Source organism: Histoplasma capsulatum, assembly GCF_000150115.1.
Source record: "Histoplasma capsulatum G186AR genomic scaffold supercont2.9, whole genome shotgun sequence".
NCBI lineage: Eukaryota > Fungi > Ascomycota > Eurotiomycetes > Onygenales > Ajellomycetaceae > Histoplasma > Histoplasma capsulatum.
Genome location: NW_025544809.1, coordinates 329236 through 354486, shown reverse-complemented (window position 1 = coordinate 354486; position 25251 = coordinate 329236). Strand labels below are relative to the sequence as shown.

The window sequence follows — 25251 nt, the reverse complement described above, 5'->3', positions numbered from 1 at the left end:
CTTTTATACTATGGATGTGCAGTGAATGGTGGATGTTTCTATCACCTGCTGGCAAACTCATCTTTGAATGGAACAGCTGCATCAAAGAGTCAAGCAGTGGATCTTTTTCCTTCATTCTTTCTTTTCCCAGCTAGAATTAGCTGGTATATACAAACGTTTTCTTTCTTGTGTCATGGCGTCTCCCTTCTTGCTTTGTGAATCAGACTCCTTCAGTTACCAGTCCCATACATGATCTTTCACTTTGTCTTCAGAACCCAGCATTTGTGACAAGTGAATATCTACGCCCTCCCCAATCCTCCAATTCACTCCACAAGCTTGACAAAACGAACGTTCCCATAGACAATAACCAATAACCAACCCAAAAAAGAAAAAGAAAAAAGAAGAAGAAAAGAAGAAAAGAAAAAAAAGCAAACAAACAAAAACAAGAGAAAGAGCACATTGATTGTGATGCCTATTTAGCATCCCCCCCCAAAATATCATCTCTGTTGCTTTGGAAGGAGCTGCACTTATCTGGATTGCCAGATTTGCATGTACTATCGGGGCTGATGGGCGTGACTTCAGAAAATCCCATAATTACCATCTCGCCATTCGGACGCGTTCCAAACTTATACGGATACAAATCACAATAGTGGTATCCCGCCCGGTGAAGTCGTTCGATGTATTTTACGGCCTCGTTCCTAACCCGTTTATCAGTTTGATATGGATCAACGGAATGAATACGTGGATCGTGGGCCATCCTCGGTTCTAAACTTACTTCTCATCTCCGCTCATTTCATCGAATGAGTTGAACGTCCTCTCCATCAGCTCCGTCACAAGGAAGCCCGCTGGGCCCGTGAACGTCATTCCTGCAAATGCACCATAATAATACGGAATGAATGAGCACCCTTGGAATTTATCGTATATCCTAACCTCGTTTTGGAATTGATAAAATCTGTTTTCTTCGCAGCTGAAGAACGTTTTGACTGCGCACCGCTGTTGGTCATGTTGACCATCTGCTGCGAGGAAGGCGTCCATAACATTGCAGCTTAACCTAGAGGCCAATCGCTCTAGTGCAAATACATGGCAATGCCGAAACTCTTCTCCGCCTTCAGCTCCCTTTTTGGCGAGAGAATCAGAGAGACGTGCCACTATATGGACCGCATTTAGTGCCCCGTCAACTGCAGAATCTGATGTCTGCGTTTCTCTTCGTTTTAGCCTGACGAATTCGGACAAGGAGAACAGAGCGGGTTCGAGTGTCAGATAATCTTACCACTCTAGCAAAGTTATGCTCTAAACCAGGATCACAAGAGTTGGGAAAGGATAGCGTGCAATACTTTTGGCACCACGTCAGTTTATACGATTTATTAAAATCGAGGGAGGGAACGTACGTCGATATGTTCAAACTCGGCTGGCATGCCAACTACCGTCGGTGTTGATGAACCGGAGTCTGTTGTCGTGCGTTTCCTTTTGCCAGCCGTTTCCAACAAGCTGGTGTTGGCAGGGTCTAATGCCGTCGGGCTAGTCTCTATGGTGCTTAAATCTCTCACCCGGTCGATTGTTGTCGGGGGCTTGTAAGCCATATCCGAATCATCCGAGAGCAGCAGCGCGATTAGAACCGAAATTAGACTCGGCATTGGAGGCACGGCAAACACGGGGTAGCTGCTAGAGACGAAGAGATGATCTTGACCATAGCTGCGGGTTGATTCTAGGTGAAAAACTAAGTAGGCGTGCCCTCCTAGCAGAATCGCCTTCTTGCATCCTGACCTGACCATACGTTGTGCAAGCTAACAGCAATACAACAGCAATACCTTTTAGCTACATTTATCAAGCCACGGTATAGAATTAATAATAATAATTAAAAAAAAGACTAGCTCACCTCGAGAATTATATGTCGGGCCCTCTCTGCCGATCCCCTGTATCCCAACGGGCTGTTTGTAGCAACATTATCTACAAAACGGTGCATATGGAGTTCATACTGCCCGAATGTAGTAGCACTTATATTCTGAATCAAAACCCTGTTCGCCCCCCCACGTTGGATTTTTCTATCCTGCGGCCCGCCGTACTTGTTCTCACAGGGAACAGACTCAATACAGCCAACATCAACCTGATCGGCCGCACTGATAAACTCACGCACATAACTAATGATATGCGTAAAGGTGTCTATATTGGAGACCTCGTCACCAATGTGAGATGCGATCAGAGCCCGCTGTGTCGTGGTATGGACGTGATACATCACGTTGTTTGGTGGTGAGAGCGGTCCGTCATCCTCTGAATCTTCACATGTTTCTTTATTAACATCATCATCATCATCATCATCATCATCATCATCATCATCATCATCATCATCATCATCATTTAGATAGGAAGCCGCAAATTCCATGAGCTTGAAGCCAAGGTCGTCATCTTTGCTTATGTACCGTGGCAATAGAAACCTATCAGGCTCTTTGCCGGGGACCCAGGGCTCAATGATGGGGATTCTGTTGATTTTGGCTAGACGCACTGGGCAATTAGGGGGATTGTCATATAACTGGGGAAGAGTGCATTCAAACATATTAACGACGTTTTAAATTATGGTATATATTTCTTGGACGTTATGACTAGTAGGTGTAAGAATAAGTCGAAGGTGGAACCCTTTTTTGTTTTTTTAGGTCTGAAAGAGGCAGAACTCCAGGAGGGTTATGTTGTATGTATGTATATAGATGATATCGATGGCGGATCAATTTTTAACTTTGGAATGACGCATTACTGGAGCATTTGCCTAATCGACCCTCTCTTGCTGCGTCTGCTTCAGTTTTCACATCAACAGTCCCTTCATGTATATTTATTTGCAATCTTACAATATCCTCTCTTCTCATTGTCCTTTTAGTTTTGTTCTGTTTGTGCCATCCCATTCGACGAAATACCAGCATACCAAAGCCAGTTAACAGAAAGATATGAGTTAATCACAGACCACCTCACCCCTGGGTAAATAAGTAAATCAATAAATGACGGAGAAAAACCTCAAAAATGACACGTTAAATAGCTATACTCTCCTGCTACCGTTGGTGTCATAGGAAATGTTAATGACGGTATACGCACAGGAACTGTACTGGAATAGGAATATCTTGGGTTGAGTATATCGCTCAGCCATTGATATTGGAGAGACGGGAATACAAATATTTAATCCAACAGCTTCTAGTATCGCTCCCTGAGGAATTGATGTGCCGAATCCGGGATTCAAAATTCTATCACGCTACAGGGTACAAAATGGGCGTCTTAGAAATGGCCGGGCTCATTTATGTGTTATAGCAAGATAATGAATTGGTCATTTCAAATGGATTGAAGACTGCACAGGAATAAGAAGACGAAAGTTTTTCTCAACTTTTCATACCTAGAAAAATCAGATAGTTACGAATATGGTTGTTTTCTGTGAAGTTCTTTCTTTCTCTACCTCTTCCGCCCTCCATTCATTAATATTAAATTGATATTAAAACCTGAAAAGATGTATTTTAGAATTGCTTTCGATACCGAAGACGAAAAAACCATCTTCGATGATAATTTACAGCAGCCCCATACAGTGGTAGCAGTGAAGTGTGTGCTGGGCACACTCCGGCAGAGTAGCTTGGTGTTTTTGCTATTTAAATATGGCAATATACAGAACAAATTCGCATCAAAGATTCTACTGTTTACAATAACTAACTGCAGAGGTCATGCTAGCATAATCCAAAACTTCTTCAACATTCAGCAGTCGTCTAATAACTAACTGGTACAATAAAGCGTCACAAAGAGATTGCAGATGTGGCAGACCAGTTCGTAGGAAGTAATTCATGCTGCAAAAAGGTGTAGCAAGCCACAGGACAGCACACAGATGTAAACAGGGCACAATCTATGAGAGATGATCAGCGACTTACATTAGATCACGGGGACAGACAAAGCGCCGCAGCTCAAACACCTGGTTCCAAGGTTGAACATCACACCACACCTCCTCAGACCCGTTGTCCTCGTCCTCTCGTCCTCAACCGCCTCCCGTCTCCACTTCTCAATCACGAGGATAGCCGACTGTTCTGTCGCAGGCAATCATCCCTCGCTGGTTTGGGGGGTTTTAGCTCGTCTACTCCGTACAGGCCGCGTCATTCCTAGCTCCGTTGCTGGCCTGCCCTGTCAAATCTTAGGTCATCTAGCCGCTTTTTTCCTGCTCCACAGAGTAAGGAGCTTGAACATATGCGCTTAGCATTGCCCTCACGACGTCACTCAAATCATTCCTCCGTCTCTATCCATTACCGACCACACTCCACGCAGATGGTTTGCGGAACACGGTCGGGCTTTTCCATTCGCAACTAACGGCTGCTGCTTGCTACTGTCATTTCTGCTATGGAGGCAAAGCACAACGAGCGCCCTGATGGGAATGGCACCGACGAGGACTCTATTGTATGACAGAACTGTTACCTGCTGCTGTTTCCTTTATCTACCATCATGCTGACTGTCATCCTCTGCTATATATTGATAGAAACCTGTTTCTTCCCTCCTCTCCCACTTCGAAAACCTTGCTCACCTTAACCCCAAGTCGCATCCCACTGCGGCTTCAACTCATGAATCCCGCTCCGCCTTCCTAGAAACCCCAAACGTCGTCACTAGTCGTGCTTCCTTAGATCTCCCACGCCCGGATCCCTCAAACTGGTCGTCATCTTCTTCTTCTTCCCATGCGCGCTCCGCTGCTCACTCCCCTTCGTCGTCCAGATGGCTTCACACTGCCAGGCACAATCATGCTAGTGTTACGGCTACGAACGCAGATGGGTTTCCAGGAAGACGGATGCCGGCTAGGCCAGTGTCCATGAATGTCTCATCCGCACAGTGGAAAGCTCCAGTCCTCACTATAGATACTCCCCGCACTGCTTCCCAGACCTGTGTCATTCCCGCCACCGAGAATCGCAACAGGGAAATACGAACGGTCCCGGAACCTCCCCCGCCGCGTAGGCCACCTAGCAGTCAGAGTCGTCCGTCGAGCAGACCATGTACCCCCGTAACCGATTCCTCAGGCGTGGTAATTTGGGCAGAGGGCAGAGCTCGTGATGCCAAAAACGGCCTCAAAGCTGCGTCTCTCCCACCACCTGTCAATAGAGCGGAAAAGCCCAAAATCCCCGCCACTACCAAAAACACCGCCGCTGTTCCTCGTTGGGAGAACGCGAAATCTCTTGCGCCAGCGTCGGAAAGGATCTCAGTCGGTGTTGAAGCCTCACCATTCAGTACCCCTCCAAGTAGTCCAGAAAAAGCTCCCCCGAGTACCATAGCGACAAACGGTGATTCCTCGAATCGCATTCCCCCGCTCTACTCCACTGCTGAGCGCGGACCTCGCAGAGCTTTCCCCGACCCTACCCCGTTTCGATATCCTCATCGATCCGCGACTTTCGAGGCTGAGCATGACGGTTCATCCGGCCCGAGAAGCGCAACGCCGGTATTAACACGCGACATTAAACACCCCCCTCCGCCGATTCCAATGAAACGGAGTGAGACCGATCTTTCGGGACGAAGGAGCGCCAGGGACCCCCGGGACAAACAATTTACCAGCGATAATCTAGAGGATCGACCGGGCCTGCCACCCCGCACCCAAGCGCGAATATCTCGTCGAGGTGCTCCCTCGCAGACTGGAATGCAACAGTCTTCTGACCTCGCACCCAGACGCTCCTTTGATATCCTCTCCAGACCAACTATCACATCAAATTTCTCCGTCCGTGTTGGAAGCGAGCAAACCGATCCATATTTCCCTCCGCCACCGCAAAGAGACACAGCTGTGCTTGGTGGCCGAATACATGCTAACAGCAAGACCCAACCACCCCCTACCCCGACACAGTTTGCACGATCACCTATGCGCTCAGTGGAATGCCTTTCGACACCCCCTGCTTCCAACCAACGTCAGACCAGTAGATCCACTCGCATTGAGTCAGAGGAATCAGAGCCGCCCTTCGACGATGCGCCAATCCCTCGTACAGACTACCCTGATTTTTCTAACACCAATCGTCGCCCACCGATATTCAAAAGCGGAACAAGGGGTATTCATACCAAGCATGATGTGCGAGTTTTTGACGTTTGTGGGAACTATGCATGCACGACGGGGTACTTTACTCGAGTCTGGGACCTGGTAAGTGGGGAGCAAATTTTAGGATTGAATCATGGGGAAACTGTCAAAGGTTTATGTATTGCATTTAAACCAGGAAATACAATGGACGATGAGGGAAAACTACTTTGGCTGGGAACGAATGCGGGGGAGATCCATGAGGTTGATATTCAAACACAATCGATCGTTTCGTCGCGGACGTTACCGTCACGGAGAGAAATTATCAAGATCTATCGGCATAAAAAGGAACTTTGGACGCTTGACGATGAGGGCAAACTACTCCTCTGGCCTCCAGATGAATCGGGTTCGCCTAATCTTCAATACAGCTACAGCCACCCATACGATCGAGTTGCGAAGGGCCACACTTTCTCGATGGTTGTTGGAGACCTGTTGTGGCTCGCATCCGGCAAGGAAGTGCGGGTTTATCGTCCCAATTCTAAAGATGCGGATTTCCAAGTCCTCAAGGGACCGTTCGGGAAATCAGATGCTGGCGAAATCACGTCGGGCACCACTAGTCCCAAAGACGGTGGCCTCGTATACCTTGGACATGCTGATGGGAAAGTTTCGATTTACTCTGCGCAGGATTACTCATGTCGAGCAACGTTGAACGTGAGCTTATATAAAATCAATTGCCTGGCGATGGTTGGTGATTACCTCTGGGCGGGCTATAAGACAGGCATGATCTATGTCTACGATGTTTCTACTTCACCATGGACCGTGAAGAAGGACTGGCAGGCGCATGACCAAGCTGTCTGTGGGCTGTTGCTGGATTCCAGTAGCGTTTGGACTGTTAATCGACTGCAAGCTGTTTCGCTTGGGACGGATAATTATATTCGGCTATGGGACGCTATGCTTGAGGACGACTGGCTTGGTTTGTGTCCTTTGTATCATTCTTGTCCTAACATGGCAGAGGCAGCGTATTGACATTTTTGCTTTGACTTTTCAGAAGCCCGAATGCATGACAGGGACGTCGAGTACTGTCATTTCCGTGAAATAACCGCGGCCGTTCTTACGTGGAATGCAGGAGCAACCGTCCCGGGCAATTTGCGGGATAGAAAGTTCATCCGAGACGTTGTCCACCCTGAAAGTCCTCCGGATATTTTGGTTTTTGGGTTTCAGGAGCTTGTGGACCTGGAAAACAAAAAAATTACTGCTAGTAAGTTAGAACCTTAACCCCGTAATGAATATTCAGAGCTTTTTTTTTTTTTTTTTCTCTCTCTCGTTATGTATTTGAGCTGACAAACTTTAAATAGAGAGTATCCTCATGAGCAGCAAGAAGAAAGACAGTGCAGATAAGGAACACATGAGCCGGCAGTATCGTGTTTGGAAAGATTATCTTGCTTCTTGTATACATGATATAATGCCTCTTGATCAGCCCTACGTCCTCCTCCACACTTCAAACCTCATCGGTCTATTCACATGCGTGTTCATCAAACAAGAAGAGCGTCAAAGAATCAGAGGCGTCAGTGCAACGGAGGTGAAGCGCGGCATGGGCGGACTGCACGGCAATAAGGTTTGTCTCTCTCTGCGATAAAGGCTCCACTTTCCTGATAAAACACCAAACTAAATTTAACATGGGCCAATAGGGTGCTCTTGTTTTCCGCTTCATCCTCGACGATAGCTCTCTCTGCTTCATAAACTGCCATCTAGCAGCCGGCCAATCCCAAACTACCCACCGCAACAATGACATTGCAGCAATTCTTGAAAGCAGTTCCCTGCCACCCGAATCAAGCTACTCGTCACGCATCGACCTCTTCGTCGGTGGTGGCGATGGCACTATGATCCTTGACCACGAAATCTGCATCCTAAATGGCGATCTAAACTACCGTATCGATTCTATGCCCCGCAACACCGTCATCGAAGCCGTTAAGGCTCGCAATCTTCCCAAACTCCTCGACCGCGACCAACTTCTTGCCTCCCGCCGCAAAAACCCCGGTTTCCGCCTCCGCGCCTTCAACGAGGCACCCATCACTTTTGCACCGACGTATAAATACGACGTTGGCACCGACCAATATGATTCTAGTGAGAAGAAGCGGTCGCCGGCTTGGTGTGATCGGCTACTTTATCGGGGCGTTGGGAGAATCAAACAGCTGGAGTACCGCCGGCATGAAGTCAAGGTATCAGATCATCGCCCCGTCAGCGGCCTGTTTAAGATGCGCATCAAAACTATCTCCCCAGATAAACGGACGAATGTGTGGGTAGCGTGTCAGGAGGAGTTTCGGAAGGAGAAGCGGAGGTTGGCGACGGATGCTAGGTATGTAATTCTCCTCTTTTCTTTTATTTCTCCTGTTATCTTTGATTCTCCTTTTTTTTTTCCAATTCAAAAGGGTTGGCCTGGTAGAAGATGAGAAGCAGGGATATTAACAGTTATTGTATAGTATCGACTACCTCGTTCGCATTCTTGGCCTCGATCCCCAAGAGGCCCGATCGTTAATATCTACTACGCCTGGAACTAAATAAATATATTCCCGCTCCTCATCCACGCCATGCAATTCGCCAACTCCACCACAGCTAACCAACCCCCCTTTTTTAAACTCGATCCTCAAGCTTGTATCATTGCAATGTCAGCCATAATACTGAAGTGCTATAAGTGAAGCGCCTCACCCCCTGCCTTTTGCTTCCCCTTTTGTACTCTTCAAAAGAATCTCCCGGACTTTTTTCTCAAAAATCTTGTCTTGATATAATGAGGATAGAGAGATAGCGAGAAATCACACATCGCCGCCCGATCTTCTGCTTAACAACGTCACCCGTTTAGATACATCTTTTTCATTTACTGTTATTATTTTTTAACTTAATCTCCCTTTTCTTCCCTGCTTCTGCTTGCCTCTCACTCCGACCCCACCACCTGCAACACAGCATAACGACACCAGATGATTTTACGGCCACTTTGAATTGCTCTTTATTCCCCCTCCTCCTCTTCTTCTTCTACTTTTTTCTTTTTCTTTTTTTTTTTTTTAATTAACAAAAAGAATTATTGGTAATAAATAGATAGATGGGTTTGCTTCGCCTGGGTCTACGTACTCCCTTTTGCACCCTTTTTGTGTCTCTTTTTTTCTGACTTCAAAATTCGTTCATGGCGTGCGGGAACGAATACAAGGCCAGCCTTACTATTACAGCGCGTATACCGTTGTATAATACAAGATATTATTGTTATTATTATTTCAGCACCCACCGTCGTCCCGAATAGATGTCAGTTTTCAATTGAGATTTTTTTAATGGATGGAGCCAGGATAGGAATTTTCTCAATTGACACAAGTGGTTTTTTTCTTTCTTTCCCTTTTCCGTTTCCGATACCCCGTCGCTTAGGATTGCAGGGCTGATTTTAAATCCTATCCTGGGGAAGTGGGGAAGGAGGGTTCAGAGCCTTTCTTTGGGAGGGATTGGGGGTTACAGTGTGGAGGGCTGAGAGGAGCGAGTGCGGGTCATGGACCGGCTGCTCGGGTTGAGTGGGCTCGCTAGAGAGGGATGGGAAACCGAGGGCGGTGCTGAGGGCCAAGGGGGGTGTTCGGTGCCGAAGGAGGACGGCGTTTGTGCTGCTCCATACATATATGAAATTAGACGAGATTTTTTTTTTTTTTTTTTTTTTTTTTTTTTTTTTCGCTTGGACTTGGTTGGGCCTCCAACAAACAAATGCAAAACCTCTCCGGCGGGACATTTCAGCGCAGCCTCCAGGGACATTACGAGGGCATCTGAAACTGGCGTATACTATGGTATGTAATCTGTAACTAGAGGGATATCGACCTCCGTTCAATTGAAGCCACCTCTCAGCTTTTCAAAAGGGTATCCGCGAAAAAAAAAAAAAAAAAAAAAACTTATATACAGCTCATCTCAACCCCATATTCAGACCTAGTTCCCCAACCTTGTTGCTAATGAATCTCCGGTAACAGTGCTCCGTATATTTAACTATTTCACAACAAAATTGCAGCTCTCCGGCAAATCATATCGCATCTTCAGGGTCCTGCCGCGACTCGAATGTGGGCCTCTCGTAAACATTTGCATTGGGGTGAACCCTCAGCGGTCCAGAGGGAAAAAAAAAAAAGAAAAAGAAAGGGAAAGGGAAAAAAAAGAAATCTGAATCGGGTCCTGCCGCGATTCGAACGCGGGGCCTCTCGCAGGCTAATTTAGGTTTGGAGGAACCCAAAGCGAGAATCATACCACTAGACCACAGGACCAACTTTTTGCCGAAAAATTAGGGTTGCTTGTCCCTTTTCTCCCTTGTTGATAATTTTTCACCTCTCCGCCTGAGAGGCAGCGAGAGCCACAGGGACTTTTTTGGTAAAACTCAAAACCCCATCCTTGCATATGCATGCAAGCTGCAGGCCAGCGGGGGCGGGCGCCGCCATCTTGTGGAGAACCTGGAGCTTGCATCGTTGCCGAAGCTCGGCAAGGTCCGACGATCAACCCGATTGGAGTCCGAAGGATGGAGGATGAAGGCGATGAATTCGAGGCATCTCGGACGGTCTTCCGAGTCTCTCGCTCCAGCAGCCATCATCCGCCGAAGTAGCCCTCACCTCTGAACTTTGTACGTAGAACGTGAATTGAATCTGGTGCACGAATAAGGGAGACAATTTACTTTTAATTTCAATTCGCCCAGACACGAAATTCAGGTATTAAGTATTGGGGTATCGAAATCTGCAAATGCGACAGCGAGGAATTTGGCGATCATTGCTTTGATACATTCCGGGATATTGGATGCATTTTGCCACTGAACCAAAGCTCGTTGTGCATCTGCCGCGATTTCAATCATAGTAAGTTCACCCTCCTCATCGTGTTGGATCGATCCCAAGAGTCTGGACATCTTGCATCATGCCCTGCCCCCCGGGAGGAACAGGAAAATCACACACACGACCAGGCCATGACTCGTCCGATTTGAGAGCGGACCCCCACAACCACGACGGGAGGCCTTACCGCCAAAGAATTTCCTCCGGAGAAGAGACTGGCTGGGGAGTGCGGGGTCTTGGAGGACCCATATCGGGCTGGCGTATCTCGTGGTTTGATTGGTGCTATACTCCCCACATGTGAGGAGGAACTTCTTGACGGCCCTGGATCATTCATGAGAGGGACCCTGCAAACACCTGCAAACACCTTTCGCAGTAACGGCCTTCCTTATTCAGTTAGACTCTTTATATACCTTCATATTACATAACTAACCTGAATCTGATTAACTAACTAGTTAGACATGTAATTTATGTGTAATATATATACAAACAATATAAAACTCAGAGAAGCCCTATTTTCTTAGCAGCATGCCACACACCTCATGTTTAAACCTCAATAGGAAGACGGTGCGTGCTAAAAATATTTTGCGGCTTGGCGTTGCAGGATCTGGATCCCTCTATTCATGGGTTTGAGTCGTCGCAGAGAGTAGTAGTACGTACATAGTATTTCCACGGCAGCGGTGGGTAATGGGCAATCGTCAGGCACCAATATTCTTGGTGTCTTTTGATTTCCAATCAAAGCGAGCAATAAGCGCGACTCGACGATCCAGCCTGATATAGCCAATTAGGCCGCGATCTCCCCAACCCCGGGTCTTGTGGTCTAGTGGTATGATTCTCGCTTAGGGCTCACCCTAATGCAAATGTTTGCGAGAGGCCCCGCGTTCGAGTCGCGGCAAGACCCTACAATGGCTTAAGAGCTTCTTCTTTTTTTTTTTTTTTCCCTTTTTTCTTTTGGGTGCGATGATTAGATCAGGGTTTTGCATAAGATTGTAATCCATAAATCGTAGTTAAGTGGAGCTCTTAAAATGTTGACAATTGAGGGCAATATCAATTCCATCAACTTCAAGTTTACGCCGGCAAGATGAACAATTTGATAGTTCTCTTCTATTCGAACGGATCGGCTAGAGATTGGACCTTCCTGGACGGCCAGCGGAATCCCGCCGAGTGCCTCGAACTGATAGAGCCAACCAGACTGCTTCCATGGGGCTAACTAACTATCCCAACCCGATGCATCGCAGTGGCGATCAACATGTGGACGTACTACTGTACATGCCTGCCACTGGTAGCGATCGATCATACATGCAAAATACTGATAGAAATGGGCCTTCTTGTATCCACCGTCTAAACAGTTACTGGCAGTGAAAGTTGGCTACAGGATTTTTGCCCGAGCCCCGCATTCTCGGAAGCCATTGCTGTTCGGCTTAGCGGTTGACTTCCATGAGAGAAAGTCAATCCTTAGTGTCGTGAACCCCATTCTCGCTCAAAGTGAACTTTGATCCCATGCTTCGATGCACTAGGCAAGTTGCTGGTAATGAATTCAGCATCGAATTGCTCGGGTTCATCATTGCCCATGGAATTTGACTGAGCTTTCGTACACCCATTGATACCCATCCCCCAAGTTGAACATGAAGAGGCAACCTAAATCCTTAGTGGTTGTTTGGAAATCTTTTCCATCTTTCACTGTGGTCAAAAGCGAAGGAAGCCAGTTAAGCCAGTTGTCCGTGATTGAGGGAAGTTGACTCCAGCCGCTTTTTCAACTCCAACGCCATCATTTGGCCCATACGCACCATACGGAGCACGTTCTTACGTTCTGCAACAGTTCATTGCCGTCCTGACTTCCTAACCCGGGAGAAGAAGAGTCTCTTTGAACTGCGTCTCCAGAAAAGAAAATCCACACCCAATCCAAAGGCATCTGGCATGGCAACTCGACTCACCGCTTGGCGTGTTGGATCCATGGGGAGCTCCCGAAACTCGAGTGTCGTTAGTGGTAATAAATCGCATTTGAGTAGGAGTCGTTGAAAGTTGCGCCTTAACTGAAGCAGACGATCGAAAATGGACAACAAATAACAAGGTCAGCCACTCGAGCTAAAGGTCCATTCCATACCTTGCACATCAATCAGTCAAATGATGGATTGACTCCATGGCTCAGTTATCGTGAAATCAAACCCCAAACCTCTTGGAGGAGAGCTGGCGAGACCCTCGAAGAGTGCTAGCAATGGGACCAGATGCGGTGGCTGCAAGGGTGGCTGCAAGGGCGCTTTTTGACGGGCTTGGAAACGAAGTCAGCGCTAGGCCCGTCGGTGATTTCCAAGCCGCTCTTGGGCCAGAGGGAGCTGGCTTGCCTTAAGAAACCCCTGCTCGCCCCCACGTCGCTGCCGAGCCTCTCCTCTTCCTCTCAGACAGCAGGAGAGAAGACATCGAATTCTTGGACATCTGGACAGCCAACCGTCTTCGCAAACTGAGCCATATTTTTATTAATAACATTAACCCCGGAAGATGGATAACCATAAGACTTCCAACACCACCCGCAGAGTCCACAAAAATCCGCGTGTCCCCCTTTCTTGCGGGCCCTGCAGGGCGAGGAAGTAAGTATTCACCAGCCGCCTGGGCAAAGCGGGCCATGTAAATGGGTTGATGCGTGATTGTTAACAAAGCCATCCGAGGTTAGACTTAAGTGCAACCGGCAGCAACCATGCCATAACTGCATTTCAAGGGGTCATGATGACCTGTGCGTATTCGCCAATGGCAAAACCCCAAGGTCCAATGCCATGCAGACTCAGGGGATGGAGTGTCGCCTGCATCGCTTGGAAGAGCTTGTGGCCTCCTTTACCGCTGAACCTGGGCTGGCTTCACAGCTGCCGAATGGCACCAAGCCTATCGACGTGATTAAGACGTCTTTGGACGATGATTCGAGCCAGGAGGATTCCATTCCGGAGCTTGGAACCATGGAGGAAAAAACACCCTATAGAGGGAGCACCAATTGGCAAGACGTTCTCCAAGAAGTAAGCGTTTGACCATGCTCATATCTCAGATTCTTTCGGAAAAGGATTGGGTTCTCAGTGCGGCTGAGATGAATTCTAGATCGTCGCGCTTAAAAACACCTGGAATCAATTCAAATTCGATATGGAAGCGGACGAGTTGGACCAGGCTTTTGCACAGGGCCTCTCTACCCACGAGCCAGCTATTTCGGCCGGAAATCCAAGATCACTCGACAAAGCAGAACTGATAGCTTCTCTGCCGCCGAAGCAAACTACTGACCAGTTTGTTAATAAATTTTTCGATCCCAATGACCCTGCCCCTCCCCTACGTAAGAGACATGATTTTCCTTGTTTTTCTCTACTTTCAAAATTTCATTACCCCAAGGAACCTCTACTAACAAAAACCTTTTCAGTCGTGATACACGAACCGACATTCCGCAAACAAGTATGACCCCTCAATTCCTTGTTGAATATAATCGAGCATATGTATGCTAACACGTTATAGTACGAGGAACACTGGAGGAATCCCGATAGAACAGATGTGGCTTGGCTCGGACTTTTGTTTTCTATGTTGTGGATGACAGTCCAGTCCGAAATTGAAAGCCCAAAAGATGCAGCTCAGTATATGGGCGTTGGAGAATCCCTTGCTGATCTTTTTCGAACACGGACAGCACAGTGTCTTATGCATGCGAATATCACACGGAGCGAGCCGCATGTCATAGAGACAATGTGTTTCCAAGCCCTTGCCGAATATATGCGCCGAAAAGATATTGAGTCTGGCATTTGGATGGCACTTGGTCAGATCGTGCGTGCGGCAATGCGCATGGGCTTCCATCGTGATCCGTCTCACTACCCGAAGGCATTCTCCCCTTTCCAAGGCGAGATGCGGCGACGCATCTGGGCTTTCATCTGTCAGGCTGATCACGTTTGCTCGTTCCATATAGGGTTACCAAGCATGATTTCATCGGCAATCTCTGACACAGCGATGCCATCGAATTTACATGATTGGGAGCTGACTGAGGGAATGGCTAAACTTCCTCCTTCAAGACCAATGTCGGAGGTTACTGGTATCACTTACATGGTGACGAAATCGCAAATTCTCCAAACAGTTGGGAGAATCGGGGAGCTCTTGTACAACACGAAGCAAATGTCATATGACCGCGTTCTTCAGCTTGACCAGGAATTGTTCCAAGTCGTCAAGGACATACCGGAACCGTTTAGAATGACAAGTTGGAAGGCTGCTGAAACCGAATCTCTCTTCACGACTATGCAGAGGGTTCATGTTGGCATTCTATACAGTGAGGGAATGTGCGCGCTTCACCGAAAATATATCAGCACAGCGCGAAAGGATCAGAAGTTTGCATTGTCTCGCCAGAGATGTCTTCAATCAGCAATTGCCCTCATTGACCTTCAAACGGGTCTTCAGAGCCTTTTAAGACCTGGCCACCATCTAGAACAGAGCCGATGGTGCCTCGCGCCGGTAGCTAACTCTTCCTTCCGACTTGCAATCATGATTGTTTGTCTGGATCTGCAACAGGACGGAGATGCGCAATCCGAGTCTATCGAAGCCGACGACGTTTTGATTGGTATTAATCGAGCGGACCGGATGAAAAAGGTTGAGGGTGCTTGGGATACCTGGATGAATCTCGGTGATACCACGGCAGAAGGCCAAAAATTCCATCGAGTATTTGCAGCCGTACTCCAAAAGCTCCGTTCCGAACGAAATGGCGGTCCAGATGGTGGTTTGCCTCCACCGAAGACACCTGGTACATTGGCCTACACCCCTCCGCAAGATTTTTCCCCTGGTATGGGAAGTGGAGGAGCGGGTAGTTCCATTCCAAGTTCCGTTGCATACGCACCTGGGTTCGACGATCATTCTTCGTCGACCGCATATACCGAGCCCACACCTCCGCTTGTGGGCGCTCCAGAGTTTTACACGGAAGTCCCGGATCTTTTAGACACGGTGCGTGATATTGGATCTCCACATTGACACCTAAATCCTTAAATCCTTTTCTTTCCTCCTCGCACCCTTACTTTTCCCTCCTTTTTTAAAAAAATTACTCAGCTGACGAGAATTTATTGAACAGAATAACTGGGACACTCTGTTCCAAGAGTATGGCTTTGAGAATCCAAATCTACTATACAATCTTGATTGCGATCCATTTACAACTCATGCATTTTGAGTAGGGTGATCGTTTGGTTGAATTTTATTGTTATTGTTATTGTTGTCATTGTTGTTGTTTTTTAAAAAAAAAAATTCATATGTTCAATTATGACCGACTCGATCTCTAACTCATAGGTTCTTGAAATTTACAAATTGAATGTATTTCTATGAAATCAATCGTTACCAACATATCCATTGAGCCTTTTCTCCTCTACAATCAAAGTTTGACATGTTAACTGCGCATCGTTTCAGAAGGAATCATCTGTTGAGTAACGAAATTCGGATATAATTATCAGTTCAAATACTTGCTCATATCGCTCCCATCAAATTCCTCCGTCGTGAAGCCATTCCCGAGAAAAGCCCAACGGTTCTTACTCCAATACTCTATCTCATAGTCTTCATACTTGGGCTCCTTCAAAATATCAAAAAATGCCAATCTACTACCTGGCCACATCACAATATTGCCATCTTTCCGACCTTGTTTAAACCAGCTGCTGCAAGGATCTGCCCAACATGTACGACGTAGATACACAGACGCATGTTCGCAAAAGTCTTCAACGGCACTTTCTTTCGGACTGAGACGCCGGATGTGCTCTTGGCGCATTTTCCGGATTATTTGAAGGAAATGGTTTGTGAGAAGCGTTTGTAGTGACAAGAGGGAGCCCTGTGCAACTGGACTGTACGGACCACTGTACATGAAGTAATTCGGTACGTTTGAAGCACTGACTGAGAGGTAGCACTCTGGGATCTTCTCCCACCGCGTGGCTATGTCAACCTTATCTAACCCGATTATAGGGAATCGGGGCCGAAACGATGTGTCGAAACCAGTTGCGCAGATGATAACGTCGACTTCGACCTCCGTGCCATCGGCTGTTAGGAACCCCTTTGGCGTGATCCCCCCGATTGGATCCGTATAGCAAGTTGTCTTTTCACCGACAAGGGCTTCAAGATACCCGTTTCCTGGTGTGGGTCGTCGGCACCCGACATTGAAGTCCTTCGGTATTATTTTTTCCTTGAGATATTCGCTATCCCCTAGTTTGGTTGTCATTTCCTTGTAAGAAAACTACATATACGAAGGGGGGAAGTTAGAAACCGCTTCGGTGAAATGACCACAATAGTGTACAGTAAAATGTACAGTACATGTATATACTTACTGCATTGGCCTCGTCGGATTCCTTACTGTTCCTCAGCGCAAACCGGAATCGCACGTTCAGCTCATGCTCAATCATTTTTCGATATACCCTATACTTCTCAGGATCCCTCCTCCACTCCTCCTTTTGCTCTTCGCTATCTAAAAGCGCCATGGTCAGAAGTTGCAACAGACTTTTTTTTGAAGAATGGAAGCAATGTTCTAAGGCTAACAAACATTGAAAGTTTCCTCCATCTGGCCCAGCAAATTTTTGCGCAAATCCAGCTGTGATCCACATCGGGTTTCTCACCCATGTATATAATCGAGAGGCGTCCTTGTAAACTGCTGCAACAGCTTGAACTCCTGAACTCCCTGATCCAATGACCGCTACTCTTTTTCCTTTCAAATCGAGTCCTTCCTCGTATTTGGCTGTGTGGAAAAGCCGGCCCTTGAAGGACATCAATCCGGGAATATCGGGCCACTTCCAGTTACTGTACTCCGAAGTCAACGAAGTTTCAAGTGATAGATAATAATATACCATGCAGGAGCCGCAACGTACTTGAGAAACCCGTTTCCATTCAGCAAAACCTCACACTCGTCATCCCACACCCTTGACACCTTCCCATCCTCCCCACTTTCCTCCACACGCACCACCCATTTTGACCTCTCTTCCCTCCACTCCGCTCGAGTAACCCGGGCCCGCAAACGGATATACTTCATCATATCCTCCTCGTCCACAATATCCCGCAAATATTTCCAGATTTCCCGCGCGGGGCTATAATAGTGCGTCCAGTTCGGGTTCGGCCGCCAACCAAACTGGTAACTGGCACTCGGCACATCGCACGCACACCCGGGATATCGATTCTCCAACCACGTCCCTCCCACGTCATGGTTCTTCTCGTAGCAGACGAACTCGACGTCGTCGGCGTGTTGGAACTCGCGTATGGCGTGGTGCAGGAAGTCGATGCCCGCCGCGCCGGCTCCGATCATGATTATCCGGAATGGCTGCTTGCCTGGAGGCGGCTCGTTGATCATGTTGTCGGAGATGCGATACCCGCTGCTTGATGTTATGTCCCAGTCTTCACTGAACATCGGCCTGTTGGTGGAGGCGGGATGCTCGATGTCGGGATTGTTGCTTCCCAGAACCAGTGGTTTGGCGGCACTGGGACTTCTAGTCGCAGTCGCATTAGTTGTATGGGTAGGCATGGCTGTTGTGCTGATATCAAAACAAATTTAACGGTAGGATAACTGGGAGGCCTAGTTTCCACCGGGTTTTCCTGGACGAATAGCAACGCCGGGTGGGGGAGAATAGTCTTTTGTAATTCTTTTCACGTGGTTCTTTCAAAGCACGGCCTGAGGTGAATTCTATATATCCCCACGTTTCCGGGCAATCAGATATCCTTAGATACTACTGGCGGGATAGAAGAGAGGAAGCCCATGGTTTTCGCCCGGCGATTGTCATATCGTTCTGACAGTAGACACGGCCTGTCTTCTCGCATCCTTCTCTCCCTCCTTTGTACGCCCAGTCCCATTCTAAATGAGGGCGTGCGGGGAAGCTGAGTGGTGACCTGCCAACCCCGCGTTCGATGGCGGATGTTGGTCTCGGCTTCTGCAGAGGATTCAAGCTGGAAAGCCAAGTCGAGTCGTGTTGGTGAGACGAACGAAATTGTGCTGCACGGGTAAAATGGTTGTTAGACTCAAAACCGCCCTCAGCCCTAACCCTAACTAGATAAGTATTCCAGGAATACTAGTAGTCTACCTGCCATAAACATGGAAATCAAGGATATTGCTTTCTGAGGCAGAGCAGGAAACCAGATGCATCACGAAGCTGGAGTGGTTGTATTATAATAGTCTCTCTTTAACACAAAAAATATAGCTTTTGTCTAACATCCTGGCTGTTTTAAGACATATCAAATACAACAGCTAAATGGACACTGCGAGAGAGCTATAACTTTGCAGCCGTTATTCCAGCGTACTGCAGAGCCCCCCTTTCTGCATCCCATCTCATCCCACAAATCTCCGCCGCTGGCTGCTCAGCCAAAGCCAAGATTCGTTTTCTCCAGCTGCCCGCTCCCATCTCTTTGATATAGTCGTTCGCTTTGACTCTCATGGGGCCTTCCACTGATTGATAAACGAGAGTCCGAACAGTAACTAGTATCGTCAAAGGCAGCTGTGAGTGAACACTTACTTCACCCCCGTGAGTGCTGGAGCAGCCAGCTTCCACAGATGTCACGAATCGCAACGTCGCCGCCGCCACCAGCCGCGACAGCCATTTGCCAGTCTTGCCGGTTAAACGCGAGTTATACTTCTGCGCGCCATGCTGTGAGCTGTGTCTTCAATCTTGGAGGGGCCATTGTTATGAGACCGATAGAGTCAGTCGACTCTTTGGCGTCAGAATATATAATTATTTATTGTCTATACATGTATATATATATATATATATATATTATATTTGAATCTCAAGCACGGTTGGATAAATAAGTCAGCCGAGGCGAAATCCGCCAAACACCATCGCTAAACCACCAATCCAATAACGTAAATTGCCGGTGTGTCGGTAGAGTTTCAATAACCGGGAGCTTCGTGTTTCGTGTTTGGTGTTGTCGTCGGCTCGATGGAAAGAGGGGTTATTACCGAAAGCCGGTAATTTATCCCTGTACAGTGCAATACTAGTATATTACCTCGGCAATACCTACCGAGTTGTCAATTAATAAAGCATTTGAAAAAGGGGGGAAAGGGAGTAATTGACAAAAAATATGGGACATTTCGAGATCATTGCGGCTTTGTTATAAAGATGTATATATATTACGGGATAACGTGGGAAGAAATTGCGAAAAAGAGAGAAATAAATACCCAGCAACAGACTTAAGCTGTCAACGGCGAGCGAACACAAGGTTTGGTCTGTTGTTGTTTATAGATTTGGTTTGACCCAGTGAGGCTGTCTCTTCTCTCGGAAAGCAGCAAGCCCTGTAATTCAAGGCCATCCGTTAGCTTAAGGCCCGGTAATCGTGGTGGGAATTTTCCTTGAATACTAAATCTGGAAACTCGAACTAAACTCCCAAAAAAAGCCGAAAAAATGATTGAAACTTACCTTCACGCAAATTCCGACCCTCGAACAGATTCCTCGAATATCTCTCGGACGTGTTGCGGACAGCCTTCGACACATCGCCAACCTCCCACGCCTCTCTCAGCCCAGCCCTAGTGACGATAATCGCATCTGGACTCAGCTGTGAAATCTCCCTCGCCAACGCGAGCGCCTCTCCCATCAGCGACTCGTGCGTTTTCGAAATCCGATTCACCAGGTGCCACGCCCTAGCCTCTTCGGCAGATATGGCTCTGCCGGTCAGTGCGATTTCCGACGCAACCTGCAGCCCGGCAATGTGGGTAATGCGAGGCAGGCCGCCCGCGGCCGCATATATGCCCCGTTTTGCCTCCGGTAGAGCGAATTGTGCTTTCGGGGAGGCAATTACCAAATCGCTAAGATGCAGAAGCAGCAGCAGCAGTTAGTTAGTCAGTTAGTTAGTCAGTCAGTCAATAGATATATATATATATATATACAAAATTTGTAAAAATGGACTAGCGGTGAACCGCGAAAAATGTAAAAAACATCGAAAGGGGTTTTCCTTTTTACCAACCAATTCAGACAGATCTCGAAACCACCCCCGAACGCGAACCCGTTCACGGCCGCGATCACGGGCTTTTTCCCCTTCCGCTGGCTCAGGCCGGCAAATCCGGACGGAGGGTGAACTCTCAGGGTGGCCGGTTGCTGCTGCGCTGGCGGGATTTTGCTATTATTCCTCTCGGTCTCGACCTTGATCTCGATCTCGATCTCGAGCAGATCCTGCCCGGCGCAGAACGCCTTGTCGCCGGCACCGGTCACGATGCCGATTTGCAAGGTGTGTTCGTCGTCGAACCATGTCCAGAGCGCGTGGAAATCCCAGTGTCCCTGGTAATGGATCGCGTTCATGTGTCTGGCACGGTTGATGGTGACCAGAAGCACGCCTGGTGTTGGGTACGACAGGAGATATATTGAGGATTGAGGAGGAGGGGTGGTGAATGGAGAAGGCATTTTTTTTTTTTGGGGGGGGGGGGGGGGGGTGATTTTTGGTTGTTTGTTCGAATTTAGGTGAGTATTGGTATTGTTGGAGGAGGTGGATTAAATAATGTCCCGAATGGTGTAGTAGCTTTCTTTATGTTGCCCTCCAACGTGGCCGTTGGAGGTTGATAGCCTGATGGACACCGCGGGTAAGGTCAACAAAACTCTTAAGAAGCTCCATCCGGGTTTGGTAAACTGCCGAGGTAGGACGATTGAAGGTGTAGGCAAGCTGATTCTCCCCCGCCCTTTGCTTCGGCGCAATTAGAGTGGTGGAGCCGACGTACATGCCGCTAATGGGAACTTGAAATTGAGTTCAAGTTCTAGTTATCAATTCCAGCAAGGTAGGATTCGAAAGGATACGTGCAGAAAGCCTGATTCCGCTGTCTACCAACTGCCGTTGTTGGGCACTGAGCACGAACGGGCAGTAGTAGTTATAGAATAAACATCAAATTGTATCCATGGATATGTTTGGAGTTCTGTTCTTTGCTGGGCCGCTCTGGTGTTCTCTGGGTTGCTCTTCTAATCGACTGGCGCAAAAGAGTTCGTTCACCACCAGCGCCATGCTGGCAGTATGTAGTTAGTTACTCTGTACATACATCTGTAGAGCAGACGAAGCTGAACCATGACAGCCTGCCTATGACATCATCAACAGGGAACATGAAAGTATTTTTATCGACTTGAATATCATCACGATTACCCCCTCCAGGTATGAATTATCCGAACCATGAGCCGCAATACACTTCACAAATGTATACCGTCGTCCCCCAAGATGAGAGTAAGAAACGCTCACAAAACAAGCATTGAGAACAGGTTTAAAGCGACCCTATTTATACATCATCCCACAACCTGGCTGGTTTTGGTATTATTTTTTCCCCGTTTCAGTTCTGATATGCTGGGGGTGAAAGGTATATATTATTAGGCGCCGACGCGCCCGCGCGGCTTGCACCGGCGGCGGCGTCCCTTGGTTCGTCTTTGTTGGGAAACCTTAACCAGCCACCAGATCGAGAAATATGATGATAGAGCGCACCCGACGATTGCGACGTTTCTACAACTTAGATGTCCAAGGTATTGTCGCTTCGATTCGAAAGTGTGTGAGCCCTATCTGTCGAATTCTGGGGCTAGTTAGTGAATGGCGGTCGTCCTCCCTGGGATGAGAAAGTAGTACAGATCTCGGGTTTGGGTTGAGAGCAGATCGATCCAGGGTTCGAGGAACATATATCCCAGGGTATATATCCCGATTGGGGCCGGGAATCCCTTCTGAACGTCTCGCGAATGGGCAGTATTTGGAACTTCACAGCGCAGACATATTGGGTATTTCTCGTTCTGGTTCCTTGAAAGGATCCAGCAGGACTTGAATCTTTTTTTGTCTGTCGTGGGTGATGCTGCTGCTGGTGGGGATAGATTCAGAGGCTGAATCAAACAAATATTTGTCTGCTTAATCACAGCTGTTGGAGCATTAGTGTATAGGAGTATAGTGGTATAGTAGTGGTACTCACGTCCTACTAATCGTATTTGTTACACGATCTGGCGACGCACCTGAAGCCGGGCCACCTTTGTGTTGGGCCATCTGGACGACGAATCCGTGGTGGTGTTCCGGTGTTGCCAAGCGCAGAGGTCCGTCTGGCCACGGGAGATGATGCCGGGATATTGTCAAGGATAGAGACTGAGTTAACTAGTTATAGATGGGTCAGGTTATGGTGTGTTTGAACCCAACCCTTACAATAACCTGGTTATATGCAGAGGCACAGTCACTCAGTCATCAACATCACTGCATATAACCTGGTTATTGCTGATGTATGTTCAATTTCATATTCATATATACAGAATACTTGTATTTAGTAAGAGAAATACTATTAAATTCAGATATATATGACTTTGCACACAGAAAGTTATATAATCACTAGCTAAATAATCTACTTGATTTTATCTCTATTAAAAAATTACTGATTTCAGATACTGTATAGAAATATAAATCAACTGTCTGAGTATTATATACAGTTTATATAACTAGATCTAATTCTATAATAATAATATATATATATCTATAATAATAATAAAGAAATGAAGATTAAAGAGAGATAGAATAGAATAGAATAGAAAAATAAAAGTTTTGTATATACTCTATTCAATAAAAATAAGATTATTCTGTATATTAAACTGAGTATTATAATTTACATCATCTACTGCTGATATTTATAGCTGTAATAACTATTTATTATAAAAATTATTATATATATTAAACTAATCTACAGAGCTGTGAAGAGAGTATTATACTGTATAATTATATTATTTACAGTTGATATATACTTCTTCAAAATAACTGTATATATAATAATATAATGAAAATAATTTAAGTTCAGAGAATATATAACACTGTATACAGTCTGTAATAAGAGTTCTATTATAGAATTGAATTAGAATAATATTTATATATAATAAATAATAAAATAATACTTAATCAGCTCTGATATATATATAAATATATAATATATTAAAATTAGAGACAGTAAACAAAGTATAAAATTAAAAATTATAATAAAATATACTCAGCTGAGAATTACTGATATATATTATATTATACTTTGATTATTTCTATTATTTATTTTAATATTCAGTAGTTGAATAATATAAATCAATTAATTTAGTCTAAATCAGATTCTACTGAATAGTAATAGAATTATATAAAATAAAAACTTTTATATTATAATCAGCTTTCTATACTGTATGATAGAGAAACAGAGAAATATTTATATTATTTATAGAGAAAAAAAAGATACTATTGAAGAATAAAAAAAAATTGATTTTTTTTTTTATAAAAAAAAAAATTAAAAATCTTCTTTAATTATATATACAAGTTTCTGTCAGTGTTCTTTTTTTTAATATAATAAAATAAATATTTTATACAGTATACAGAGTGAGAAAAAGACAGAATAAATAATAAATAAATAATTTTAATAAATTTTAATAAAAAAATAATAAATTCTGATATAAAAAAAATTATATATACTGATGAATAATAATAAAAAAACTGAAGAGAAAAAGAGAAAAGAAATTGAAAAAGAAAATAGAGAAAGAAAAAATTTTATAATTAATTTATTATTATTATTATTATAAATAAAAAAAAAAGCAGAAATATCTTGTATATAAAAGAGAAAAAAGAAAAAGAGAGAATATTTATTTTTATAAATTCTACTGAGACAGTCTGCATATATAAATAAATAAATATTTAAAATTAAAAGATATATAATATAATATAATTAATATATACAGATTATCTTTTTATTCTTCTGAGAAAGATAGAGAGTTTATTCAGATTTATTTTTAATTATATATACATCAACTCAAACTTCTTTATAATCTCTAGAATAGATTTTAATTTCATTATATAATAATAACTAAATATTTTATTAATAATTATTTTCTGCTGAAAAAAAAATATATATTTACTATTCTTCTTTTTTCAATTAAATTTATATAATAACTTTAGATACTGTACAGAGAGCTGTTTATTTAATCTCTATTTTTATTTTTTTTAGAAATTATTAACTGATTGAATTGTATGAAAGAGCTGATATATTCAAATATTATTTTTAGTTGATAATACTGTAGCAGAAGTGATGACAGCAGTAATAATAGTTGATAAAAAAAAAATAAAAATATAAATACAGAGATAAAGAAAATTTTAATAGTATTTTTCTATATATAGACAGAAATAAAAACAGATTGAAAGATTCAGAATTCAGTTGTTATTATATTAATTTTATACTGAATTCTATTAATTTTTTTCTTTATTTATATATCTTTAATTTTTATCTAATTTATTATTATATTAATCTGTCTCTGTACAGTGTTCAGATTTTCAGAAATCTATAGTACTAACTATTAAAATATTATTTTTTATAAAGAAATAAAAATTGATTCTGCAGTTTATATAATATCTGTAAATTATTTATATTCTATATACTGAAATACTGAGTCAGTTTATAGTAAATAAATTGAAAATTTTCTCTGAAGAAGAGTAGAGTTCTATAATATTACTATATAAAGATAATCTAACAGCTGTAAAAATCTCTGAGCTGTAAAATCATTTAAATTAAGA

General features: G+C 44.9%; 7 protein-coding genes and 2 non-coding genes across 9 annotated transcripts; 4 read left to right on the top strand and 5 right to left on the bottom strand.

Moving 5' to 3' along the window:
• Positions 1 to 451: 451 nt before the first annotated feature.
• HCBG_06343 (uncharacterized protein) lies at positions 452 to 2530 on the bottom strand (the record flags this gene model as incomplete). Its single annotated transcript, XM_045433392.1, has 4 exons — positions 452 to 677; positions 755 to 1173; positions 1368 to 1763; positions 1856 to 2530. The coding sequence occupies 4 exons, from the start codon at positions 2528 to 2530 to the stop codon at positions 452 to 454; spliced, it is 1716 nt and encodes a 571-aa protein (XP_045285705.1).
• A 1799-nt stretch (positions 2531 to 4329) lies between these two features.
• Positions 4330 to 8530, top strand: HCBG_06342 (type I inositol-1,4,5-trisphosphate 5-phosphatase; the record flags this gene model as incomplete). Its single annotated transcript, XM_045433391.1, has 6 exons — positions 4330 to 4386; positions 4466 to 6941; positions 7017 to 7226; positions 7324 to 7583; positions 7657 to 8324; positions 8449 to 8530. 6 exons carry the CDS (start codon positions 4330 to 4332, stop codon positions 8528 to 8530), a joined length of 3753 nt encoding a protein of 1250 aa, XP_045285704.1.
• Positions 8531 to 9494: 964 nt separating this feature from the next.
• Positions 9495 to 10587, top strand: HCBG_06341 (uncharacterized protein; the record flags this gene model as incomplete). The annotated part of the gene is made up of 3 exons (XM_045433390.1): positions 9495 to 9596; positions 9996 to 10044; positions 10319 to 10587. 3 exons carry the CDS (start codon positions 9495 to 9497, stop codon positions 10585 to 10587), a joined length of 420 nt encoding a protein of 139 aa, XP_045285703.1.
• Positions 10149 to 10242, bottom strand: HCBG_11054. Its single transcript has one exon. It is a non-coding gene; the product is annotated as a tRNA-Pro (tRNA).
• A 1010-nt stretch (positions 10588 to 11597) lies between the features above and the next one.
• On the top strand, positions 11598 to 11689 carry HCBG_11053. The gene has a single exon. It is a non-coding gene; the product is annotated as a tRNA-Pro (tRNA).
• A 1314-nt stretch (positions 11690 to 13003) lies between these two features.
• On the top strand, positions 13004 to 15949 carry HCBG_06340 (uncharacterized protein; the record flags this gene model as incomplete). The annotated part of the gene is made up of 5 exons (XM_045433389.1): positions 13004 to 13088; positions 13300 to 13373; positions 13443 to 13790; positions 14272 to 15729; positions 15854 to 15949. 5 exons carry the CDS (start codon positions 13004 to 13006, stop codon positions 15947 to 15949), a joined length of 2061 nt encoding a protein of 686 aa, XP_045285702.1.
• A 273-nt stretch (positions 15950 to 16222) lies between these two features.
• Positions 16223 to 18265, bottom strand: HCBG_06339 (uncharacterized protein; the record flags this gene model as incomplete). The annotated part of the gene is made up of 3 exons (XM_045433388.1): positions 16223 to 16993; positions 17085 to 17550; positions 17619 to 18265. The coding sequence occupies 3 exons, from the start codon at positions 18263 to 18265 to the stop codon at positions 16223 to 16225; spliced, it is 1884 nt and encodes a 627-aa protein (XP_045285701.1).
• Positions 18266 to 19967: 1702 nt separating this feature from the next.
• Positions 19968 to 21125, bottom strand: HCBG_06338 (uncharacterized protein; the record flags this gene model as incomplete). Its single annotated transcript, XM_045433387.1, has 3 exons — positions 19968 to 20023; positions 20148 to 20533; positions 20692 to 21125. The coding sequence occupies 3 exons, from the start codon at positions 21123 to 21125 to the stop codon at positions 19968 to 19970; spliced, it is 876 nt and encodes a 291-aa protein (XP_045285700.1).
• A 942-nt stretch (positions 21126 to 22067) lies between these two features.
• Positions 22068 to 22719, bottom strand: HCBG_06337 (uncharacterized protein; the record flags this gene model as incomplete). The annotated part of the gene is made up of 3 exons (XM_045433386.1): positions 22068 to 22250; positions 22416 to 22597; positions 22689 to 22719. The coding sequence occupies 3 exons, from the start codon at positions 22717 to 22719 to the stop codon at positions 22068 to 22070; spliced, it is 396 nt and encodes a 131-aa protein (XP_045285699.1).
• Between the last annotated feature and the right edge of the window lie 2532 nt (positions 22720 to 25251).